Source organism: Oryctolagus cuniculus, chromosome 1 (genome assembly GCF_964237555.1).
Source record: "Oryctolagus cuniculus chromosome 1, mOryCun1.1, whole genome shotgun sequence".
In the NCBI taxonomy this organism is placed as follows: Eukaryota; Metazoa; Chordata; class Mammalia; order Lagomorpha; family Leporidae; genus Oryctolagus; species Oryctolagus cuniculus.
The window spans coordinates 158014194-158041360 of record NC_091432.1 but is presented as its reverse complement, the minus strand read 5'-3'; the positions used below and the strand labels follow the sequence as shown (position 1 = coordinate 158041360).

Below are 27167 nucleotides of genomic sequence, written 5' to 3'. Positions count from 1 at the left end.
GTTGTGAGCATTTAGGAAGTGGACCAGAAGTGCCAGTACTTTCCCTTGCTTGCTTGCTTGCTTGCTCGCTCGCTCTCTCTGCCTTTCAAATAAATACATATTTAAAAGTACTTGATTTATGAAAGTTTCAATATTATTTATAGTGACTCCTGTCTATAACACATCTTGTAGCATTTTGCCTTGATGCCTCTGCATCTGTCCCTATTACTCCTTCTGTCCCTTCCTCCCCAACACTGGGGACTGATCAGGTACCACATCCTACCTATCATGTTTAACATTCTCCCTGTTCTTTGAAATCTTCATCTACCAGACCTCTATCTCTTCATCTGAGAGTGCCCATTGCACTCTCTCACCATCCCCTCCCTCATCTAATTCATTCTTTCCCCAACTATAAGCTCGACAAGTAGAAGCTATACTGAATGCATTTCTATTCTAAATATATTACATTATCATAAACATTTAAATGAAATTATTTTGACTAGAATAAGATACTTGTTAAGAATTTTAAATCTAAAATGGTATAATGATAAAAGTGGAATGATTCCCAGTTTCTTGCATAGAGAGAGAGTCAAATTCAGGCACAGTAGCCCTTTAACACAAGCGTGTGCATGCATGCGCGCTCGCACACACACACACACACACACAGAGCATACTCTTATCACAAATGTGAATACACCATGCATATTATCTAGCAACCTGTGTTTTAGAAGTCTGAACATTGTACCAAGGACAATCTTCTACTGGGTGAATATAAATTGTCACTCTTATTTACTACACTGTTTAGTTGTATTTAACCAATCCCATACTGAGTGACTTTGGGATTGCTTGCAATTTTTCCAGATGGCATGTGTGTGATGTACACTTTAGGGATAGATGAGGTGAGAGATTTGGAGAGTAGACAGATTTAAAATCATCATTGTGAAATGAGTATAATGGAAAGGTACTCTCACACTTTTATGCTAATATGCTTGCTCCCTAAAAGAATTTTGAAGAAATTTTTAAGTTTCTGTACTTTTAAAAGCTGGTATGTATAATTTTATTAAATTTTAATGTTAAAAGCTCACAATTTGTGGAAAATTTTAAATATACATGTTAAAACTAAGCCATGTCATTATTTTTCAAAATATTTCTGGTTAAATTAAAACACAGTGATTTGACATGCATCTTAATCTGCCTTTTAAAACCATGAACTAGCTCTACTTTAATTCTATGAAACACTACATAGTTCTTTTCTTTCTCTTCTTCTTTAGTTACAAATTCTGTTTTACTTGCTCAGTTTTTGTTATTGGAATGTAATTTTATCCTTAAAGGTCTTTTTCTGTTGAAAAAAATTTTTAATTGAGGGGTAGAGACACAGACAGACAAACAGAGAGGGAAAGAGAGCTTCTATTGGCTGTTCACATCAAATACCATCAAAAGCCCTTGGGTGGAAACAAAGCCAGGAGGGGGAACTTGATCAAGGTCTCCCAAGAGGTGGCAGGAGCTAAATTATTTGAGCCATCACCACTGCCTCCCAGGGTCTGCATTAATAGGAAGCTACAGTCAGGAACCTGAGATAGGAATTGAACCCACACACTCTGATGTGGTAAGTGGGCATATTAATCACTAGGCTAAATGTGTGCTCCATAGAAATCATTCATTGATTAACAATTGCAGTATCATAATTGTACATAAGTCGAAACACTTAAAATTTCCTAAGAGCATAAAGTAATTAAAGATAATTTAATTAAATAAAATTTAAAGGTTATTTTTTAAATGTAAAATAGATGGCTGGGCCGGCGCTGCGGCTCAATAGGCTAATCCTCTGCCTGCAGCGCCGGCACACCAGGTTCTAGTCCCGGTCGGGGCGCCAGATTCTGTCCTGGTTGCCCCTCTTGCAGGCCAGCTCTCTGCTGTGGCCCAGGAGTGCAGTGGAGGATGGCCCAAGTTCTTGGGCCTGCACCCGCATGGGAGACCAGGAGAAGCACCTGGCTCCTGCCTGCAGATCAGTGTGGTGTGCCGGCCACATTGTGCCAGCCGCAGCGGCCATTGGAGGGTGAACCAACGGCAAAGGAAGACCTTTCTCTCTCTCTCTCTCACTGTCCACTCTGCCTGTCAAAAAAAAAAAAATAGATGGGCTGTTATTTTCTCCCATTGGATTATATATATGAATGTGTGTTGTTTGTTGAATACAATTGGGGCAGCAGCATTTCTGTCTTATTTTTTATTTTTATATATGTGAGCGCTAAGAAAAATTTTCACATAAATCAAGTAGATAGAAATGAAGAGTTTTGGGGCCAGCACTGTGGCACAGTGAGTTAAAGCCCTGGCGTGAAGCGCCGGCATCCCATATGGGCACCGGTTCCAGTCCTGGCTGCTCCTCTTCTGGTGGTGCTAGCATCCCACATGGGCACAGGTTCAGGTCCTGGCTGCTCCTGTTCTGATCCAGCTCTCTGCTAAGGCCTGGGGTAGCAGTAGAAGATGGCCCAAGTCCTTGGGCCCCTACACCCTTGTGGGAGACCTGGAAGAAGCTCCTGGCTCCTGGCTTCAGACTGGCCTAGCTCTGGCCGTTGCAGCTACCTGGGAAGTGAGTCAGCAGATGGAAGGCCTCTCTCTGTCTCTACTTCTCTCTGTAACTCTGTCTTTCAAATAAATAAAATAAATCTTAAAAAAAAAAGAAATGAAGAGTTTTGCTATAGCTACACTTTTCAGTGCTTTGAACTCTTGCTGAAATATTTCATAAAAAATTGTATATTCATCTAAAACTAAAAATATCTCTAATGATTTGTCAGTTGATAAGCAATCAATCTTCAATTAGTTTCATTAGCAATAAAATTATAGTGCTAAAGAAATGTCATAGGGTGCCAGGCACAGATATTTGTAGGAACACATTTGAGCCTGGTGCCAATGGATTTCCTTTATCCATATTGTTGCCTTATTTCAACACTGCTTGGCTTCTCAAGTACATTTTGGTTAGGTTCAGTCAGTGGTGAAGTTTTAGCACACATTGGTTAACTAAAAGACAATGTAAATATAAATTAATAGATGGAGGACTGGGAAAAGATAGAAAGAAGAAAGTAAAGGGAGGGCTCATTAGGATAGTAGTAGTTGCAGTGGCAAACTGGGAGGTGGTTCAGATGTGTGGAACGGTGGTTTGTATTGTGAAACAGTTGTAGGTCATGAATCCATCCAAGATGTGGTCTTGGGTTGTTGTCTGAAGCGAAGTAGAACAAATCATTGAAGATGAGTTCACAGAAATAGTGGCTGTGGTCTTCAGAAGGGTTGAAATCATAATGGACAGAGGCAAAACTTGTGGGAAGAGTGAGGATTAGGTAAGGGTCGACATATTTGAAGAACAGGGGAAAGGCTGATAAGAGAGAACATCAGTGAGAGGGGAAAGATGGTCTTGAAACTGCAAGACGAGAGACTTGAAAAACAGATTTGATTGTCTACAAGAAGCCGGAGGAAATTGGTTTATACATGACCCTGAAGGGTACAGAAGATACCAAATTGCTTGACCCTGACGTGTGAGAATGTTACAGGAGTTCAGACTAGGTTCTTTGTCTCATGGCGATGAAGAGTTACAATGTAGACAATAAAGAAGGGTAAACAAAGCAAGTGAAAGTAGATTTTATTCAGAAACAAAGACTCCTGCTTGCCAGGAGGGTTCTCCAAGTGAGAGGTCCATCAAGGTCTGGGTATTGAGAGTATATCAATTGATCAGTTCTTCTACCTAGTTTCCATATTTCAGAGTCTGCTTTGTCTTATCTATAGCAGTAACTGCATAGCAGTTATGGTTCCTGACTAGTTCAAATATTACCATGTCAACCGCTTGGGAGATGTGACAGTTGAGAAATATTATTTACCTGACCAATTAAAGTAGGTTATTCCTACCTGATCAGTTGCTCAGCACTCAACACATGCTGCCTTGTGTGTTCTGGTATGAAGCCAGAACCTTGTTTCTCATGTGGTTGCCTAAGGGCAGGGGACCCATTGCATTCCCTATCAATCTTTTCCTTTTTGTGAGCAATGCCTTTTGTCTAATCAGCAGATGGCAGCTTTAACCATCAATAAGAAATAAGGAATCTGATTCCTTATTACCACAGGAAACTTTCCTAGCTACCTATTAACCCTTCTAACTTCACAAGAACATACTATTTTGAGAAGTATAGCATAAGCCATGTACTGAGGAGAGAGCACTGTTAAAAGGGAGAAATGGGCGCCACGGTTTACTTGGCTAATCCTCTGCCTGTGGCGCTGGCACCCTGGGTTCTAGTCCCAGTTGGGGCACTGGATTCTGTCCCAGTTGCTCCTCTTCCAGTCCAGCTCTCTGCTGTGGCCCAGGAGTGCAGTGGAGGATGGTCCAAGTGCTTGGGCCCTGCACCTGCATGGGAGACCAGGAGGAAGCACCTGGCTCCTGGCTTCAGATCGACGCAGTGCGCCAGCTGTAGCGGCCATTTTGGAGGTGAACCAATGGAAGGGAGACCTTTCTGTCTGTCTCTCTCTCTAAAAAGAAAGAGAGAGAGAGAGAGAGAGAGAGAGAGAGAGAAATGAGCACCATTATTGAAGACACAGGGGAATTTATTACCTACAGAGAGACAGGAAGACGAGGTCATAGTGCAGGACTTTGGAAGTGTGGTGTGGTAGGAGCCTTTACAGGGACAAGGATGTCCTAGACTGGCCTTTATGGTGTTAATGATAGAAATCAGGATCCCTAGTTTGTACAGGAAGAAGACGTGAATTCATGTTTGAGCGTTGACTGAGGAGAGTGTAAAGGAGGATAGGTGGTTTTATTCCAGGAGGCTTTGAAGAGTTCAGCCCTTGCCTAATGAGTAACCACCTGCTGTAAATTGGTAGCTCTGTCTCGCTTGTTAGAACAGTGGAGGCTTACTTGCTGCTGACGTGCTGACTTACTAGTAGTTTTGATTTTTATTGTCAGTTTTCTGGGGGATTTTTTTTTTTTTGCACCTGTATTATTAAATAACTAATGCCATTGGCTTGTCATTTTCTCCTTTTGCTTCTCTGTATTTGTATGTGTATATATGCATTGTAGGTTCTGAAAGCAGGATCATGCTAGCTTGTGGAAATAGAGAGGTTCCACTTTTCTACATACTCCAGAGCCCTCTACCTAACACATAATTTCCTATCTTTGCTATGAAATTCTCTGAACTTCTGAGATCCGATATAGTAGATTTATGCTCATATTGAGCACCTGAAATGTGGGTGCTGCAACTGGGGAAATGGATTTTAAAATGTTATCTGTAATTTTCATTAACTTGATCTATAATTACACTTATAAATTAATATTCATTTCAGTTTTAGAAAGCTTTTAAGTGTGTTTGGAACCATCTGGATATGTGAGAGTATGTTTTGTAAATTATATACAATCTAAATATACAGAAGTATTTTGGATGAAAGCTTTGCAATTTGATTGAAATATATTTTAAATGCAACATGAAATTTGAAAGGTTAAGTATCCAAAAGAAGATAAAACTAATTTTTATATTGATTTCATGATAGAATGATAATCTTTTATATATATTGAAACATATTAAAACTAATGTTACCTGTTCCTTTTTATACTTTTGGTATTGCTTAGAAAATTTAAAATTGCGTGCATGGCTCATGTTTGTTGACAGGGCATTATATTTCTGCTAGCACTGTTCTAAACCATAAACTTCCCTAAAGTTGAAAACTCTGTTTCTTCCAGATTTATGGGTTGTTCAGTTTTTCTGTATCTTCTTAATAAAGCTTGTTAATTTATATTTCACTCAAAAATTTTACTTCAAATATTACTTCAAAAATTACTTCAAATTTTACTTCAAATGTATAAATATAGAACTTTGTAGATATTATCTTTAATTATTCATGAGGTTCACAGTAAATCAGCTTTGAGATATACATTCTGTTTTATGGGTTTTGATGAATTATGTATCTGATGTTTATCGATTGCTCTTTTTTGAAGTTTATTGATTCTAACATATTTTTAGAATTAGCCAGTTACTACTTTTTTAATTTAAGAATTTAAGAATTGTATTTTTAGGCTGGCGCCGCGGCTCAATAGGCTATTCCTCCGCCTAGGGGTGCCGGCACCCTGGGTTCTAGTCCCAGTTGGGGCACTGGATTCTGTCCCGGTTGCCCCTCTTCCAGGCCAGCTCTCTGCTGTGGCCCAGGAGTGCAGTGGAGGATGGCCCAAGTGCTTGGGCCCTGGACCCCATGGGGGACCAGGATAAGTACCTGGCTCCTGCCATCGGATCAGCGCCAGCCGCGGCGGCCATTGGAGGGTGAACCAACGGCAAAAGGAAGACCTTTCTCTCTGTCTCTCTCTCTCACTGTCCACTCTGCCTGTCAAAAAAAAAAAATTGTATTTTTAATTTCTCTTCTGATCAAAATTTCATTTTTTTACAAAAGAGTATACCAATGAATAAAGATGCCAGCATTTATTTTCTTATAACACAAATTATTTTTCCTGAGGTATATTGCCTTTTAATTGATTAGACACATTTTAATCCAGCAAGGTTTTTTCAACATATTCCAGGAAACTTTTTTCTTACAATATTACATTTAAAAATATTTACTGCATATAAATTTCATTCTTTCATTCCTTTCTTGCTTTATAGAGAGAACAATCACACTGTACTTAAAAAATAGTCAATAACAGAAACAACACTTAACATGTTCCAGGTATGTGCTAACCTCATCACCAGAATGATCATATTTAGGTCTCACCATTGATCTGTGAAGCCTGCACTCTTATTACCTGAGTTTGTAGATGGGGAAACCAGGCCACAAAAGATGAACACATACATGGTTGTCCAGCTGTCGACCTTGATCTTCAGTCTTCATAAGCCTAACTTGAGAGATCAACCTTTTATCTAACCCACAATAATGTGTCTCTTACACATTATTAGAAAAACATAATAATAAAGCTCTTCATATAACATCATGACATCAACATAGTTTATACCATGACTCAGTTGCCAGGCATTTATCATGTGCAGATACATTTAGTGTTAATAAATTGTCTATGCTATCACTATGTCCTCTGGACTTGGGTTTCCCATAGCAAAATCTTTTATTCATCTGAGGAGAGGTATTCTTTTTAAAACAATTGTTTCCCTTCATCATTTTCAGTGACAGGGGAAGAATAGATGCCATTAGGCCATTTTTTATACATTATATCTTCAGACTGGGATTTTTTGGAACCTCACTTAGATAAATGTAAGTGGCAGAAAAGGAGAATTGAATGACCAAAGGCAAATCTCTGTCTTCCTGTCTCTGCACTCAATCTCATTTGATATTAAATAACTTTTCAAATGAACTCAACTGCAATATTAGCTCTTTAAAAAATGTAGGTATTTAATGACAATGTTCCATTACTGTGTGATTCTTTTCTTTCTTTTAAAGATAGTGTTTTTAGAAGAAGCATCTCAACAAGAAAGGCTGGCCAAGGAATGGTGCTTCAAGCCGTGTGAAATAAGAGAACTGAGTCACCAGTAAGTCATCACCAACTTCTTCTTTATTGCTGGGTGCCATTAATGAGACTTAAATGATAGGGAAACTGCCTTGGGAGACAGACAGTGTCACAAGAAGTCGGGGGATGGAAACTGAGAACAAGACTGCCATCATTATTTCATTTCTTCAGCAGGTATTTGTGCAGCCTACTATGTGTAGCACTATAATCTGGAGTGGAAAAGATATTCAAGGTCCTTGTTCTCAATAGATTGGCAGCTCATGGGTTATGCAGACAATCAAGTCTACAGATACATACACGTGACAGTGATAGACTGAAGTCTTCTATAAAGGAAGTCAGAGGGAGGGCTGTGGCACAGATGAGCTATTGGGAAGTGGGAGGGGGAGAGAATTTGTAGAGCAGTTACTCAGGGAATAGGGAAGACCTATTCTAGAAGTATATTTGAGCTGCGATTTTAGTGTTTTTTAATATTTGCCTAAAGGATGTTTCCTGTGATTGGCTCACTGTCTTCATAGCCTGATTGGTAAAATTGGTACCATTTTCCTTCTGGAAATACAATTTTCATAGAAAACTTTTATTTAATAAATTTCAAAAGTACAACTTTTGGATTATAATGGTTCTTCCCCCCACAACCACCCTCCCACCCGCAAACTGTCCCATCATTTGGAAATTAATTTTAGGGTAATGTAGTGAGAGGAGCATTGAGCTGGGGATTAAAACACCCAGTTTGAACCATAATACTAAACTTTATTGCAGTAAGGTGTAAAGCATGCCATTTCTGTTCCTTGAGTTCATTTGGCTGTAAAGCTCGTGTCTGGTCACAGCCCAGAGAGGCAGGATGACTGTTTCTGAAGTTTCATTGCACTTGCAGCAGGCTCTCACCTTCTCCCTCCTCCTCGCTTCCCAGCAAGATGTTGCTTATTTCACAGCCTTGCATTTCTTGTTCAAAGGGCCAGTCCTGAGGTCCTCAGATCAATGGGAGCATGACGTGCCATCAGGGCAGGTTGACAAGGATAACCTTGGTGTGCAAAGAGACTGGGCATTGCAGGCCTGTCTGTAATCTTACATTGCGAGTGTCAGTGCATGTTCTGATAGATCTATTTGGGTTATGCATTGTTCTCTTTTGCCAAATTATGATAGGACTTGCCTAGCATTGCAGGTTTTGGATGTGAAGTTGATGATTTTACCTGGAGGACCAAGATTTTCTAAGGAAATTCTGATGGTGATTAAGTAAGGTGTCGAGGGGAAAGCTGAAGTCAGAGGGAGGAAGAAAAACTTCCCTTCTGCTGCATCCTCCAGACCTTCTCTGCTTTGCCTGAAACTTGGTTTTTGATAGCTGTGATTTAGCCATAAGTGGTGCTGTGGGTGAATGGAGAACAGAGCTCTAATCCCAGCTGGGTCTCTAACACATTGCAAGTCTGAAAATGACCTTGCCATTCTCAAACAGCCATGTGCTCTCGCTGCAAAATGAGGAAGTGAGCCCTCTGACCTCTGATCTCCCATGCTGCTTCCACAGCTCATGGCCTCTGCACGTACTGATAGCTGCGATAAATCCTGCACTATAACCTTGATGATGTGAAGTTTTCTATTTAGAGGCATTTTACAATGTGTCCTATCTCCTAAAAGGAGTTGCAGCTTTTCTGGGTGAAAGTTGAATGACAGGTTCAATAAACCTCTGCCCTCTGTTGCCTCTGAACACTTTGTACCTGAGTTATCTCCTTTGCTTTCATTTCTGCTGCTGGGTGAGCAGTGACTTGCTATCTTCCACCTCCTAACTTTCACTAGCGATTTGGAATGGAACTTTCCATCTGCCCATGATTTCTGTAACACCTGTCTTTCAGGTCATCACTTTCTCCCCAGCACTATGCTAGAGACTCAATGGGTACTTTTTAAATTAAAGACCTAATTGCTCTGTAATCAAGGGTCTCCCAGTCATTGCACTGGTGTCCAGGTTCTTTCCTGAGGTTACACATCTTTGACCCTTATGGTTTTGCCCTGTCCCTTCTTGAAACTCTCCCTTCCTTACTGTCCTTGATGAGCTGTGCCCTGGGTACCCTCATCCTCCTAACAGTCCGCCAAGACCAGTCATGACCTTCTCTTCCTTGAAGTTACTCCTGGAGTCTGGAGTGCTGTGCAAGGTTTAGTTTCGTTCTTTCTTCTCCACAAATCTCTAGTACAACTATTTTGTAAGGTTGTTTACATAAAGAAGATTCTTAAATCTGAATCCCATCTTTAATTCCCATATGACCTCTTATCCCACATCTCCACTTACTCCTTGGACACATGAATATCACACTTTGATGCTAAGCTTAGAATGACATCACATACAACCCCTCCAAAACAGACTTTCCTTCTAAATTCTCTGTGGTTTATGTCATATGTTCAGCTCACTGTTCAAAACCTTACACTGACTCATTTCTCTCCTTCCCTTCCTAGATCTAATAAAAGATTGAGTTCTTTATCTCATATTCATACTTTCCCTTTCTGTTCTATAATTTTTATTCAGAATCTCATGTTTGGGAGGTTGCAGGAGTCTCCCAACACGTGCGCACCACCACCAGATTCATCATCCTAAACCCAAGATGCAATATGTCACAGCCTGCCAACTAAAACAAGAAACAGAAACAAATATTCTCTCAATCCCCTCCTCCTTGACTACAAAATACCCTATGTGTGTTAAATCAGTAAATCAAGTAATTAAGACCCTCTTTAAGAAAAACTTTCCTGTTGTTTTCTTAGGAAAACTTTCTATATACTGAAATGCATAAATCTCAAGTATATAATTTGATATGTTTTGAGATACACACACACACACACACACACACACACCCCTATTTAATTGAAACACCAGTCAAAATGGAACATGCTTATCTTAGAAAGTTCCCTTGAGTTTCTTCTGGTAACTCCCTAGCCTCTGATTCCTGTCACATGGATGTCTTTTGCCTGTTTTTGGATGTCACATAAATAGAATGACACAGTGTATACCCATATTCTTTGTGTCTGGATTCTCCCATTCAACAGCATGTTTTTGAGATTCATCTATATTGTTACATGCATCAATAGTTTAGTCTTTTTAATGCTTAGTAGTATTATATTGTACCATAGGTTTTTAAAAATTTCTGTTTTCTGTGATGGGTATTTAAGTGATTTCTACTTTAAGGTTCATATAAATAAAGCTGCTGTAAACATTTTTGTGCAACCCCTTTTTAAAAAAAAATGTATGTCTTGTTTTACTTGTATAAATATTCAGGAGTGAGATGATGGTACCTTAAGACCCTTTATGTTTAATCAGATTCATTCTCTCTCTCTCTGTCTCTCTGTCTCTCTGTCTCTCTGTCTCTCTTACACACACACACACACACACACACACACGTGCACGCTGTCAGTCAACCATACTCTAAACCGCATTATAAAGTGTTTGAGGACAAGAATTTGCTACAAGAAGTTGCCTTATTCTTCTTTGGACTCCCCACAGGCTTAGCAGAGTTCCTTAAACATAGCAAGATACTTGGGAAATACCTATTACTTGCTGGCACAGTTCAGCCACGTGAAGAAGTCACACTGCCTTTTCACTGTATGCAATGGGGAAAGCAAAAGAAAAGGACTGTCAGGTCGTGGAGAGCAGTGACTGACTCTGAACACCTACTCATCTTCCCTCTCTGTGTTCCACTTGCACCATAGGCCTGCTTAACACTGCCTCCCTGCCACACTTACAAGGTGTCACAGCGCTTCACTTCCATAGGGAATTGTCACCCTGAAGTATAGTCACCGAGAGTACTGAGCCTACAGACAATGTACCTGGCTTGGACTTTCAGCTCCAGAGCCGACTAATGATTTCTTTTTTCCAAGCTACTTAACTGTCTGAAACTTTACCGTACCCTGTATAAATGAAGGTAACAATACTCTCTGTGTCAAAAGTTTTATGTGAGCATTACCTCATCACCAGCGACATTTATTGATGCTTTCCATTATCTAGGCAATATTCTTAAACTAACTGGTCCTCAGAGTAGCCCCTTGTGCTACTACCATCTCCATTTTTATATAAGGGAAACTAAGTCACAGACAGAGAAAATAACATGTGGAATATCCATCTGCTGGTGTATAGTGAGGCTTCATGTCCAGGCAGTCTGAGCCCAGAGTGCATACCCTCCAGCTCTGTGATAATCTGTCTCCCTCTACTGAGATAGTACACATAGAATGCAGTACCCAGAGTACCCAGTGACTAGTATGTGTAGTTATTCTGTAAATCCTAACTGCTGTCACTGTCATCATGCTCATCTCACCATCACCACCATTCCTAGCTCTGTTTTTAAAACAAAACATTGAGGGCTGCCCATAACTTTATTTGCCATACATTTGGCAACATAGGGAGTCTTGTCAGTATCTACTTTCAAGTTCAAATTCTTTATGCAATGTAATATTTTCTCAGGCTGATGGTGGTGGTGGTGCACACCTTTGTTCAGCATATGTCTATCTGGATAAGGTTAGGCACTTAAGAGACACTAGTGAATTCGATTAGTTCTTTACAAAAGCTTTAAGTTTTTGCTAGTAATGAGCTATCTCAATTCTGTGAATAATGTCTCTGAAGACTTAAAAATGTCTTTCCAGAACTTGGTAGTATAGGAATTAGTAGAAATGAGAATATTAATTGGTGGATCAGAATAACAGAAGGAGTGATCGAAACATCAAGAGATGCTTGTCACAGCATCACTACTGCCACTTCACCTAGGTATACCACTGACCCATTTGTGTTCCTGTCTCCTAAGACTGAGTGTCTGTACCCAGCTGCTTCTATTTCAGAACTCAGTCCCTTCAGCAGAAGGAGAACTAAATTTCTTGCCAAGGTCAAGATAGCTGCTGAATCTAAAACTGCAGCCAGTCTGTTTCTCACCTTCTGCCTCCCTTAGTGACTTGTGTGTACCATCCTTGACCTGGCTTTGAAGACTCCCCAGCTCCCAATCCCATCTTTGTTCTCTCCTACAGCCACTGGTTCAGAGAACGAAGTCATGGAGTAAGTCATAGCTTCCCTGTTTCTTAGGCCTTGCTCCTATTTGGTGCTGTATTTTCCACCCCTCACCATGTTTATTTAGCCTCACAGCCACCATGTAAACTTAGCAGCTGTACCCTCCCTAGCAGAGCTTTATTTTGGTTTCCTGATCCCTAAATATCAGAAGAATTTAGTTATTTGGTTGCATCAGTTTTAATCCTGTGTGAGATGAACAATTAAATCATTGTCAAGAGAAAATGTGATTTAAAGACATGGGAAATGACTAAAGATGTTATTAACTACTTCTCTCCTTATCTTAATTTCCAGTGAGTTCTTCATGCCTGGGCTGGTTGACACTCACATCCACGCCCCTCAGTATTTCTTTGCTGGAAGTAACGTAGATCTACCACTTTTGGAGTGGTTGGCCAAGTACACATTTCCTTCAGAACACAAGTTCAGGAACATCGACTTTGCTGAAGAAGTCTACACCAGAGTTGTTGTAAGTATCCCGTGCGTGAGTATTGAGTTATGGTTGGTCATCCATAGCAACATCCATGTCTTCAGACAGATTTCAGTTATAAATTATAGGTACTTAAGACGAAGAAAGACCAAAGAGAATTTTCCACTCCTTTGTGACCATCTCACTTACATAGCTGGTCAGTGGTAAAGAGAATTTGAATCCAAGTTCCTGAATACCCATTCTGGTTGGCTCTATGTTACTCTCTTTTTCTTATTATGTTTCACATTATCAAATTTGACTTAAATGCATATGTGTGTTTCCTGCCCCTGCCAATTCATAATTCTGTTCTTAGGACCATATGGATTAGATAGAGACCTTTGGAAGGTTATGTGACACACTTTTCCCATCTGTAAAAAATACAAATAATGATAATACCTACTTCCTAGAATTATTATGGTAATTCAAGTTAATATTTGTGAGGTTCTTAAAATGGTGTCTAACACGTGATAAAAACTATATAGTTTTTTTTAAAAAAAATACCCAAGGAAATCTAAAATTAAAATAGTCAATTACTTTTGGAAAGATAGCATGTTGTTTTTGTAGCTCTGCAGGGAAGGAAAAAAGGATAGTGCCTTACCACAGAGCACATGGGACTGACGAGCGTTAGCACCACTAGAGGGAACTCTGGGGCTAGTTCAGTCATTGAACAGTGGTTCCAGTGTATGTGCCAACTGAACCAAGTCACTTCAAGAAGTTCGTGGAAAATGGAATTAAAAGATGAGTTTAGTTTGATGTGAAAAATGTGGAGTTCTAACCTTTTTTTAGAATGTGAATTTTCATGAACATTTTGAAGACTCCTTTTATGCATGGATTTCAAAATTATTTTACATCAAAATAAACATTTTAATTCTATATTCTCTGAACTTTTTGAAGTCTCCTCATATTTTGAAAGTTCTGAAAATGTTTTCCCTTCTACTTTCAAGGAAATTACTTCCTTTTTTTCTGTTCTAAGCCTATGCCCTGTACCAGAATACACGTAGCAACCAGAAGCAACTTCTGCAACAGTGAAATCAAAACTACAAATGCCTTTTGGTCTGGCCACTGCCTGCTGTTGTTCAGCACATATGGTCTGAATACTGCTGGGTTTTTGTGGGGTCCGCTGAGGGTTTTTCTCCTAAGGTCTTGACTATTTGGTGGGACAGTATTTCAGGCCTCCTGGTTATTGGCCTAGTCAGCCTGCCAGTTTGCCTTGTCTTACATCATTCCACCCTTAGACTAAAAGCAAGCACAAACATTTACACACTTGCCTCACTTAATTATAAATTCAGTGTAATTGCGGAACCCACGTATTTAACTTGCATCCACATGACACCAGAAAAACTGAGGACAAAAGTTATGAATGAAACTGCTGCTGCAATGTGTTAATGAACTGTGCTAACCATACCAAATCTTTATCATCAAAACTTATTTATACCTTGCACTGGTCTGAAGGGGATTTGAGTTGGTTAAAATTGCACAGTCTGCAATAAAATGAAATAAATAACTGAAAAGGAAAAAAAAAGATGGGAGAAAAAAAAAAAAAAAAGAAAACAAGAAGTAAATCCATGCCATTGAGTATGCACCTGTTAGGGTTAGTCACAAATTTGGCTTTAAGTCTTCTAGTGCCTGACCCAGGGAGGTAAAAAATTAAATTTACACTCTGCATATGATAAAAGAACACATTTGTTAAGATAAAGCCTATCTAGTTCCCATATCAAAACTTAAGAAAATTAGTCTCAATATTTCTTAATGTGGATAGATGCTGTTTTCTCAAAACATATGAGTCTACTTCAGAAAATTCCTGACAAAATAGAATAAAAAGTTAAGTTATGTTGGTGCAAAATTTTGAATTCCATGTGTAGGGTTTTTCATAATAAACATTTCTGTGAACACTTTGAAGTACCTTCTTACATTATGAAGATGCTCAGTATCAGAAAGTTCAAATGTAGCAATCTTTGTGTTTTTTTTGTTGTTGTTGTTCAGAGAGATACAGTGTCAAGGACTGAATATACTTCAGGCAATACTCCATAAACATTATTTCTTACACCAGAGATTTAAGCATTTGATGTCAATGAATACAAACTAGGTTTTATTTCTAACAAGCATTTGCAATGCATATATCACATGTTTCCGGTTATTTGCAAGCCCACACATTTTGACACATGGATGAGCTGATGGTTAACATCTGTTTCATAGATTTGAACCTGTCTCTAAGCTGAAGGATTTCCGAGATAATGCAAAGGGATATGAAAGAAGTACACATGAATAAAACTAAAAATTCTTTTGTTTTCTATTTCCTCCCCCAGAAAACAGGTATAGATATATTTCAGCAAACTCACACCATACATTGTGGCAGAGATAATTTAATCTGCCAATAATTTAACACATATTTTAGTAAATATCTCTTAAGTGAAACCTAGAATATCTCCAGTTAACCACTGCAAACTGGATGAGAGATTTTAATTTCAAATGGAACTGGAATAAGCTAAAAAAGTCTAGAAAGTTCAAGAATCTTCCCAAATTATAGTTAAGGAACAGGAAAGTAAGTATACTAAGACAACCAGTTGCAAGTATTCTCCTGGATAACAGAATGAATGGTTATCTTATGGAGTTGTCAATCACTGGGCAGATGAATAAGGAATCCAACGAATTCCAAAGACATATGGTGAGTCAGACCACCTATTTTAGCTACTGGAAATCACCCAACCTATTAAAAGTCCATTGCTACTGGCCTAGAAGTTCATGGTCATCTTAACTTTGGAATCCATTTTGAGCTCACAAAACTTGATCTCAAAACACTTTCTGTCAAAAATTGTAGGTCAGGGAAAGGTTGAGAAACACAGCCAGAAGTTTGCTGACGTTCTTGATAGACTTATTTACAAGTTAGAAAACTCCATATTTGTTATTAGTTCTCTCTAACACTTGTGAGGAACTAGAGTAGGATAGTGGCTTGGGGGAAACCCACACAGAAAGTGTGAATAAAGAAAGTAGCTCATTTTAGAGTAAAATTTTTAATCCAAACTCCTTTTTTTTTCTAACTATGTAAGTAACAAATGTGTAGCTTGGGTATTTAAATAAATGAACTCAAATGAAAGCAAACAGGAGTAGTTTCTGGATTCTTTCCCCCATCTCTCTCTCCCTTCCATCTTCTTTTCTTCTTTTTTCTTTTCTCTGTGGGCTCTTGCTGTCCTCTTCTTTGACTATAATTTGGGAAGATTCTTGAACTTTCTTAACTTTTTAGTTCATTCCATTACAATTTGAAACCACAATTTCCCAAGCAGTTAAACTTTTCCTCCTCTAAGCCACACATTCCCTCGCTCAGTCTTGACCTCCAGACAGGGATTAAATTCCCAGCCTCTGTGTGGTGCTTCCATTGTATTCATTGCTAGATGGCCACATTTTTGTTTCATCTTCAAGCCAAGATTGTAGACAGGTTCTTATTGATTTTGAGAGTTTAGAAAAATTTGGATTATGTTTTTGTTTTAATTTTATTTTATTCTAGTTGGTTAGTCACTTTAACCTGTATCATTTTGGGTGGTGGGAAGGATAGTAGAAACTTACTTTGTGATCTAATCCAAGGTTAACTTTTATGATTCTATTCTTCTGTTTAAAGATAGATGTTTTTCCTGTTGATATGGCATTATTTGTATCTCTGATATGAAGTCTTACATTATTTACTCTAAATTGCCCCATATAACAAGATAAGAACATTCATGTTCTCTTCCCTTCTTTATCACTTCCTACTTTGCCATGTCCTATGTTTTATCATCTGAGATTTTAGTTCCAGTGTATTTTTTCACCATGTATGCTTAATTTAAGATGTTTTAATTTTAATTTTAAAATCAGGTTTAGTTTAATCAAAATTTATTTTTTTTAAATGTTTATTTTTTCATCTACTTAAAAGGCATACCAGAGAGAGACAGAGACAGAGAGCCAGATAGAGATCTTCCATCTGCTGGTTCACTCCCCAAATGCCCATAACAGCTAGGGCTAGGCCAGGCTAAAATCAGGAGCCCAAAACTACATCTGGGTCTCCCACAGAGGTGACAGGGGCCCAAGTAGCTGAGCCATTATTTGCTGCCTCCAAGGACACGTTGGCAAGAAGCTCAATCAGAAGTGACTTGAACTGGGATTCCAGTACAGAATGAGAGCATTTGAAGCTGCAGCCAAAGCCACCACAACACAATACCTGCCCCCAGTTTCCTTTTTAACATCTGTACTTTAATGATGGGCTTTATTTTTTCTTTTACTACTGGGATCCCTGTTTTTGAATGCATTCTTCATTTTGTTAGGACACAAGTTGTGACAATCCTTTCCAATAAACTTGGGTGACAAACATTCCAAATCCTTGAATTACATAAAGGTTTATTTTCCTCTTACTCTTGAATGGTATTATATTTGAAAGGATTTGCCTACCAGCATTGAATAAGCAGATGATAATCTGATTCTCATTCCTTTTCCACTAATTTGCTGGCCTTCAGGATATTTTTGTTTATTCTTCATATTCTGAAATTTCAATTGTAGATTAATTTTCCAGTTCATTTTCTTGATTACATAGACCTCTGCATTCTCTCCAATCCATTTTTCTTTTGATGTTTTCTAGAAAAATATTGAAACTTCTGGATCTATTTTTGTGTCTCTGAAGTTCGTCCTTAGAGAAAGCATGGCCCGATTTTGGAAAGCATTAATTCAATCTTACTGTTACAATAGCCTGTTCCCTTTTTCAAGGAGACAATATCTTGTTCATATAAAGAAGCCACTTGTATATGTCTCTTATTTTAGTAATTTTGCTTCCTCACATGTTCATTCAATAAACACTTAGCTCACGCAGGGGTCCAGATACTTCTCTAATTGCTGGAGATTAAATTTGATGCCTCTGTCATGGTGAGAGCTTTTCTATGGGACTTGCCATGTTAAGGGAGATTGTGAGAGCATCTGTGTTTATAGTTTAGGATCTAAACACCCTCTACAGGTAGCTAAATGTACTTTATTTATGTGCAACATTTCTTAAGATTTGGACAGGTTGATATAAAACTTCAGATACAAATGCTCTTGACCTTTGGGATTAGTTAACATCATTGTTCAACAATGACTAGAAAGCTGAGTAGAGCATGCACTTCCTGTGATATTCACTCCAAACCTCGTCTCTCCTGCTGACACCTGAGCTTCTGACTGCTGTTCCAGTCAAGTCTTTTTATTTCACAAAGGAGGAAATGGATGCTGAGAAAGTAGTTTTCTCAGGTCTTATAGCTAAAAATGGGCAAAAGACAAGAAAGAACCCCATTCAGGGAATTTTCCTCTGCACTTACAGAATCTTCTGCTAAAGACTGAACCGTAAGTAGTCAGGTCAACCAGGCCTTCTCCCAGGGGCTCCAACAGGTCAGACATTACCAATCCTGTCTTCTTCCTTGAAGATCCTCCCATGTCCTGTCAGTCTCTTGTTTCCTTCTTGATATTACTGGGCATTCCCTTATCCTCTGTCATGTTTAGTCCCTATTCCCTGGATCCAGGAATTCCTTTTCTTTCTATCTCTCTCTCATTTTGCCATAGCACATCTACTAGGTGCTTCCGAAAACAGTGTTCATGGAGGGTAAAATTTTCACATCTTTCAAATGCACTCCACCTTCACATATCTTTACTCTGTGTATTCTCTATTCTGCCTTCACATACCTCTGTTTGTGTCTGTTCACACTTGATTGATAATTTACCAGGGTATAAAACTCTACCTTAAAAATAACTTCGCCAGAATTTTGAAGGTGTTCTGCCTCCAGTATGTTGGTAAAAAAGCAAAAAATCCAGCACCACTGTGATTTCTGTCATTTGTCTATGACTGGTTTTCTTTTTCTGGGAGCTTTTGGTGTCTTGTCTTTACTCAAAGACTTAATATCTCACAGTTATATGAATTTCTTTGCATTCTGTTTTCACTTGCTGTGCTGAGAATTCTGTGAAAATTTTTAGTTTGGAGACTAATATCATATCTCAGGTAATTTTGTTACCTCTATTTAAACAAAAAAAATTTTAAATACTAATTCTAAATATTGTACCTCCCAGATTAAGCCAATTTTCTTATCATTTGACCCCTAACTTCCAAGTTGCCTTTTTTCTGAGAGATTCTGTACTGATTTAACCCATTTAACAGCTTCTAAACTTCACTTTTAATATTTTTACTTTTGGAGAGCTCTTGTTCTCCAGTTTTCATAGCATTCTGTCCTTGCTTTGTGGATGTAATGTCCTATTTTATTTTTTTGAGGATGTTAATCAGTTTTGTGTTTTTTTTTATAAACTGAGCTTCCTTTTGACTTTGTACATTATGTGTCCTTTAAGGTTTTTCCAGATTCTCCCTCCACTCTCCACATGTCTGCATTTTAAGGTTGCTTTCCTCTAGTGTCTGTTAAAGCTTCAACGTGCATTCATCTTTAAATGTGATATTCTGAGATGCTGATTGGAAGATCTGGGAAGAGGCAGCTCCTGTGACTTGGTGAACTTTATTATAGGATGGACAGTGAAGCCACTGAACAGCCCTTACAGTTGTGGGTTCCCAGTGTCGCTCTGAGGACAGCTGTCTTCTAGAGCCTTTGATTTTCTTGAGGAATGAGTGCCCCAGTTTCCTACCGGCAGTGGTAAGGGCAGTGCACATGGCCTTCTGAGGAATGGGTCAGCTGGATCTCCATTGAAACCTCTTCTTCACCTTGACTTTCTGGGCTTGCCCCTCTAAACAGTAACTAGTTTTTACAAATTTCTCCTACAAGGTCTAGGTTGGGAATGATCAGTTGATTGCAACAGGGAAAAGCAAGAATCTTGTAGGGTTTATCATCTGTACACAGACTTCCAGATAATCCCCCATCAGCACCTGCTTGCTTCTCTTTCTCTTTCCAAATTGCTCTTGGGCTCTTCTTCATGTTTTTTGTCTTCCAAAAAGATGTTGACATGTTTCCTTGCTCATGTCTCCTCTCAAATTCTCCTTTTAGGTTCTTAAATTTTCTACTGTTATGCTAGTGGAACTTTGCTAAGGAAAGGAGATAGATATACATGATCTGTTCAGTTAAACTAGAAATCTGCCTGACTGATTTTACACAGCAATAGATATAAAAATATTATTACATACTGCAAGATGCAATAAAATTTGGATATCCTGAAATAGTCCTAAGAATAAAGAATTAATTAGTATCACATTTTATGAATTCTGGAACCCAGAACTGTGTGAATCTAGGAAATCAAAAGTATCAAGTTCTCCTCCAGCTAACACTTTCGGAATATAAATACTTTTGCCATTTACTTAACTACATTCCATATCAAGATGGCATACCTTTAAATAAAAACATTTTAAAATTAAAAACTAGAACTCTATTTTCATCCCTACATGCCATGTGACTTTGAGCACACACGATTCAGAGTTTTTGTGATTTATTTTTAGAGGAGAACACTAAAGAATGGAACAACCACAGCCTGTTACTTTGGAACAATTCACACTGACTCATCTCTGCTCCTTGCGGAAATTACAGGTGAGCAGATGAAAACAGGATTCATGGGCACATCAAGCTAAGAGAGCTAGACCATGCCTGGCACCAACTCATACTTGTGGGCAGTCTTGCCTTTTCATTGCTAGAATTGCATATTTTTACAGGTAATTAAGTGTGTATAACCGTGGTCCAGGAATGTTCTTTATTGTTTAAGTACTTTGATTAGTTGCTTATGATTTCTGGTTTAAAAAGGTTGTACTGGGATCTGAATTTTATATATTAAGTTAGGATTTTATAGGACAAGTTTACTAATCCTAGCCTTGGCAACAATGTTTATTTCCAAATCAACAGATGCATTTTGGCTATTGACTAGACCCAGAACACTATGCTAGATGCTGGGAACACAGTGAAATAGAAAATAGTTTCTGCCCTTGGGGAACCAGACAGAATACCTACACACATTGATTAATAACTCCGGTAACATTTGTGATACTGTTACTAGACATCTAGCACTGTGCAAGTCACTCTGTATGGATTGGCTTAGCAGCTATCAGCCTTCTTTTATTTTAAGATTTTATTTATTTATTTGACAGGTAGAGTCACAGACAATGAGAAAGAGACAGAGAGAGTCAGAGAGAAAGGTCTTTCTTCCGTTGGTTCATTTCCCAACTGGCCGCAGTGGCCGGAGCTGCGTCAATCCGAAGCCAGGAGTCAGGTGCTTCCTCCTGGTCTCCCATGTGAGTGCAGGGGCCCAAGCACCCGGGCCTTCCTATACTGCCTTCCCAGGCCACAGCAGAGAGCTGGACTGGAAGAGGAACAACCGGGACTAGAACCGGCTCCCATATGGGATACCAGCGCCACAGGCAGAGGATTAACCTAGTGTGCCATGGCGCCAGCCCCATCTAACAGCCTTCTAAGATAGTTATTGGTGTCCTCATGTTACAGATGGATGAAATGATCACAGAGATCATGCCAAAGTTTCACAGCTACTAAAGAGAGCTGAGACTGGGTTCAGGTTGGTAATTCTAAAACTTGTACCCAGCACAGTGTGTGGCACATTACAAGAGCTCAGTACATGCTGTTGACTGATACACTGATACCATTGCTTGTTGGCTAAGGTAGTTTATACCAAAGGCCTTGATGTGTGATGCTAAAAGTTAGTATTATAGTTTTCAGAAGAGGCTAAGAAGAATCAAGACCAGGTCATCTGGGAAGACACCATGGAGAGGACCTTTATTCTGGGCTTTGGGGGGAAGATAAAATCAGGAGAGAGTAACATATCTTCTAGGCACAGGAAATTACATGAGCAGAGGGCTAGAGAAAGGAGTATCTACGGTGGATATGGCAACAGGAAGCAGAACAGTTTAACTGGAGGAGGGGTTCCATTCCATGGTGGGCTGGGAGAGGGGCCTGGGCAGATGGGATGGTTCTGATTTTGGAGGAGCTTGAATGTGTGCATCAAAGACTCAAAGAAGGTTTGAATCAGGTGAGTGAAATAATGAAGGCGATATTTTAAGCAATACTAATCTAATGGCCTGATATTAAAATAAATTACAGGGAAAAGAGAGAGGCAAATACTTTAGAAAGATTCTTATGACTGGGTGGTGATATTACAAAAATAATCACATTGACCTAGGTAGCTTCAGCCTCTTAGTGGAAACAAGAGTTCTTGCTAATAAGGACTAGGTTTTCCAGGGCTGAGAGATGCTAGTAGCACTCAGCAAAAATGCCTCCCATATAACAATAGTGGCATTGCTACCCTTTTATATACAGTACTGCATATATTCCTCATACCCTGCACGTAGTAGAAGACCCTGGGCACATATAGATCTCAGCAAATAATATCCTACACCCTTGGAGTAATCAGAGACATAAGGAATCCAGCCCATGTCTATTGAAACCCAGGAGCCATGTTCTACACCCTGCTGTGTTTTGTGTAAGAAAGGACCATCACAAAAAGAGAGAGACTCAATCCAAGGGGTGATGGTAGAGTAGAAGAATGGAGACTGTGATTCAGTTGGGTTTGGAGGGGGGATGGAAAAGAGAGAAGGAGAAGAAACAAAGTATAGCTATGTCAAGGACTGTTCAAGTGTTTTTCTGAAGTCTGTGACTGTCCCTCCTTTACCAAGTGCTCAAATGAGAGCAAAGCTATTTATGACTTTAGGAAACATACTGGCCAAAAGGACAACAGAGAAAGAGGACAATAGACCAATATCCCTGATGAACATAGATGCAAAAATCCTCAACAAAATACTAACTAATCAAATCCAACAATACATCAGAAAGATCATTCACCCAGACCAATTGGGATTTATCCCTGGTATGCCGGGATGGTTCAACATTCACAACTCAATAAATGTGACACATCACATTGACAAAACTGAAAAATAGAAACCATATGGTTATCTCAATAGATGCAGAGAAAGCATTTGATAAAATACAACATCCTTTCATGATGAAAACCTTACGCAAATTGGGTATAGAAGGAACATTCCTCAACACAATCAAGGCAATTTATGACAAACGCATGGCTAGCATCGTACTGAATGGGGATAAGTTGGAAGCAATCCGACTAAGATCTGGAATCAGACAAGGATGCCTACTCTCACCATTGCTAATTAATGTAGTCCTGGAAGTTTTAGCCAGAGCTATTAGACAAGAAAAAGAAATCAAAGAGATACGAATTGGAAAGGAGGAAGTCAAACTATCCCATTTGCAGATGACATGATTCTATATATAGGAGATACAAATGACTCTACTGAGACACTATTGGAACTCATAGAAGAGTTTGGCGAAGTGGCAGGATATAAAATCAACACACAAAAATCAATAACCTTTGCATACACAGATAATGCATGGCTGAGAAAGAACTTTTAAGATCAATCTCACTCACAATAGCTCCAAAAAGAATCAAATACCTTGGAATGAATTTCACCAAGGATATCAAAGATCTCTGCAATGAAAATTACAAACATTAAAGAACGAAATAGAAGAAGGCATTAAAAAATGGAAAAATCTTCCATGTTCATGGATTGGAAGAGTCCCAATCCAACCACATTCTTCACAGATCTAGAAAATGATGCTAAAATTCAGATGGAAACACAGGAGACCCCAAATAGCTAAAGCAATCCTATACAACAAAAACAAAGCTGAAGGCGTCACATTAGCTGATTTTAAGACATGGTACATGGGCCGGCGCCACAGCTCACTAAGCTAATCCTCTGCCTTGCGGCGCTGGCACACCGGGTTCTAGTCCCAGTCGGGGCGCCGGATTCTGTCCCGGTTGCCCCTCTTCCAGTCCAGCTCTCTGCTGTGGCCCGGGAGTGCAGTGGAGGATGGCCCAAGTCCTTGGACCCTGCACCCCATGGGAGACCAGGAGAAGCACCTGGCTCCTGCCATCAGATCAGTGTGGTGCGCCGGCTGCAGTGCACCAGCCATGGTGGCCATTGGAGGGTGAACCAACGGCAAAGGAAGACCTTTCTCTCTGTCTCTCTCTCTCTCACTGTCCACTCTGCCTGTCAAAAAAAAAAGAAAAAAAGAAAAAAAAAAAGACATGGTACAGGGCAGTTATAACCAAAACAACCTGTACTGGCATAAAAACAGATGGGTAGACCAGTGGAACAGAATGGAAATTACGGAAATCAATCCATGCATCTACAATTAGCTTATCTTCCACAAAGGAGCTAAAATCAATCCCTGGAGCAAAGACTATCTCTTCAACAAATGGTGCTGGAAAAACTGGATCTCTACATGCAGAAGTATGAAACTAGACCCCTACTTTACACCTGATACAAAAATCCACTCAAAATGGATCAAAGACCTAAATCTATGACTCAATACCAATAAACTACTAGAGAACATTGGGGAAACCCTGCAAGATATTGGCATAGGCATAGACTCCATGGAAAAGACCCCAGAAGCATAGGCTACTAAAGCCAAAATTGACAAATGGGATTACATCAAGCTGAAGAACTTCTGCACTACAAAATAAACACTCAGCAAAATGAAGAAGAAACTGACAGAATGGGAGAAATTATTTGCAAACTATGCAACAGATAAAGGATTAACATCCAGAATCTATGAAGAGCTTAAGAAATTCAACAATAAAAAAATAAACATTCCAGTTAAGAAATGGGCAAAGGATTTAAGCAGGTATCTTCCAAGAGAGGAAATTCAAATGGCCAACAGACACTTAAAATATGCTCAGGATCACTAGCCATCAGGGAAATGCAAATCAAAACCACAAGGAGGTTTCACCTCACTCCAGTTAGAAATCAACAAACAACAAATGCTGGTGAGGATGTGGGAAAAAAAAGGTACTCTAATCCACTGTTGGTGGGAATGTAAACTGGTACAGCCACTGTGGAAGACAGTATATTGATACCTCAGAAATTAGAATACAGACCCACCTTATGATCCAACCACCCCACCCTTGGGAATTACTCAAACCACAAGAGATCAGCATATGAAAGAGTGATCTGTACCCCCCCTGTTCATTGCAGTACAAATCATAGTAACTAAGATGTAAAGTCAGCCCAGATGTATATCAACTTTTGACTAGATAAAGAAATTGTGGTATATATACACTATGGAGTACTACTCATCTGTAAAAAAAAAAAATGCAATCCTATCTTTTATAATAAGATGGACACAACTGGAAATTTTATACTTAGTAAAATAAATCAGTCCCCAAACGACAGATAAGTTATGTTTTCTCTGTTCCGAGGTAATAGAGTACCAAAAATGTAGTGTATTAGAGTGAAAAGAACATTCTGAGATTTGATGATTGTTTACAGCTCTTGACTCTTCTGTTGAAGAACAGTGTTTTCTTCTTCATACTGTTTGTTGAACTCTTTTACTTAGTGTAGGGTTAACTTTGTGATTATTAAGTAAGCTGAAAATAAATCTTTGTAAAAATCAAGAGTGGGAATGTGAGAGGGAGGAAGAAGAAGGGTTGGAGCATGGTGGGGAGGGATGGTAGGGTGGGAAGTATCACTGTGATCCTAAATCTATAATATGAAATACATGAAACTTGTATAACTTTAATAAAATTTGAAAAAGAAAAAAAAATTCCAACTAGCAAAGGGAAAAGTGGAGTAATGAGTAAAACCCTCTCAATTATTACCTGGCCAGCCTAGGAGTGGGATGGAGGAGGTGGTGGGTTAAAATTTTGAATGACAGAAGTTTCACTATGTGCCGAATTTAATGGGGTTTTGTTGTTGCCTTTGTTCTTAAGTGGTAGGATAGTGGGCAATCTTTTCTACTCTCACTTAGGTTTTTCATAAGGATTTGAATTTCAAAATGCCTGTTAAAGGGTCACAAAAAGTACTGTTTAAGAAAGAAATGTGTCTTTAAGTTGTTTTATTCTTTCACAGATAAATTTGGGCAGAGGGCATTTGTGGGCAAAGTATGCATGGATTTGAATGACACTGTTCCAGAATACAAAGAAACTACTGAGGAATCCATCAAGGAAACAGAGAGGTAACACCCTCATTTGTCATGATTTGCCTTGAGGATGGGTACCTTTGCAGCACACAGGGAGTCTGGGATGGAGAGAGGAAACAAGATGCTGTTGTAATGCAATTGGGAAAGGTATGTAGTGATTCAGCCATTCTATTTAATGAAATGGGTCCAATGGTCTATAGTAAAACTGCTCAGTTGTTAATCATAATGATTTACAAAGAGCATTTCTCTGCAGTGCACATTTGATGCCCATTTAAATCTCTTGTCTTCTATAAGGAAACTGAATCTGACATAGGCTAAGTGACTTGCTTATGGTCATGCAGCTCTTAAGTGATGGAGCCAGGACTGAAAACCAGGCTCTGTGACTTTAAATCCAGAGTTCTTTCTACCATGGCATAGAGCCCACCTCACGTTTAATGGAGAGCAAGAGAAAGAAACTGTGCAACAGTGTTTGCTGTGATATATATCTTAAAATGTGGTAGAAGTGAGGAGTCAGCTATGAAATAAAATATTTTATAAAAAATCCAGAAATTTGAATTATACAGATTTATGAAAGAATCTCACTTAAAAAAGATTTTTTAAAAGTAGCAAATAGTGGGGGATCAGCATTGTGGCATAGCAGGTAAAGCTGGTAAAGCATCCCACATGGGTGCCAGCTGAGACCCTGCTGCTCCACTTCTCATCCAGCTCCCTGCTGTGGCCTGAAAAAACAGTGGAAGATGGCCCATGTCCATGTGTTACCGGGAATGGCAGGGTTCTTGTCTTTGCGCAAGAAAGAATTCAGGCATGAGACAGAGAGTAATGGAAAGTAAAATAGCAAGGTTTATTAGGGTAGGGACATCCGTAAGAACTGATGGGCACCTCTCCAGACAGAACCTGAGAGAGCCTCATCTACATTTAGGCCAGCAGTTTTTAAGGAGGTAGGTCTTTGTCTTCTCACATCTCCTTCTCCTGAAACAAAAGACTTTTTGGATGTAAATACAAAAAATTCCTATCTGAGTTTTCCCCTGAAGTTATCAGACAGGAGGAAGCCTGGCTGGTGCTGCCCTGGGTTAGAGGAGGGAATGAGCAGGACCCCTTGGAGGATCAGGATCCGGAGCAGGATACTGAAATACAGATATATTGAAATGCGGATTCTGGGCTGCACCTGGAAGATTATCAGGCAGAAGGGGCGGGTACCCCCACCTGGCAGGCTATGGGGCAGGAGGGGCAGGGCAGGATGTAGATAAGGTCATTGGGATGATCTTGAGATGCATATGCTGGACATAGACCTTTGTCACACACACAGAAGCTCATATCTGACTT

At 39.2% G+C, this 27167-nt stretch overlaps 1 protein-coding gene across 1 annotated transcript in view; it reads left to right on the top strand.

Moving 5' to 3' along the window:
• GDA (guanine deaminase) overlaps positions 1–27167 on the top strand; it is a 107230-nt gene that overhangs the window by 41317 nt on the left and 38746 nt on the right. Inside the window, exons 2-5 of the mRNA XM_002708206.5 lie at positions 7387–7475; positions 12768–12939; positions 20354–20441; positions 25775–25880. Coding sequence (XP_002708252.1) covers positions 7387–7475; positions 12768–12939; positions 20354–20441; positions 25775–25880 — 455 coding nt within the window. The remainder of the gene's footprint in view (positions 1–7386; positions 7476–12767; positions 12940–20353; positions 20442–25774; positions 25881–27167) is intronic.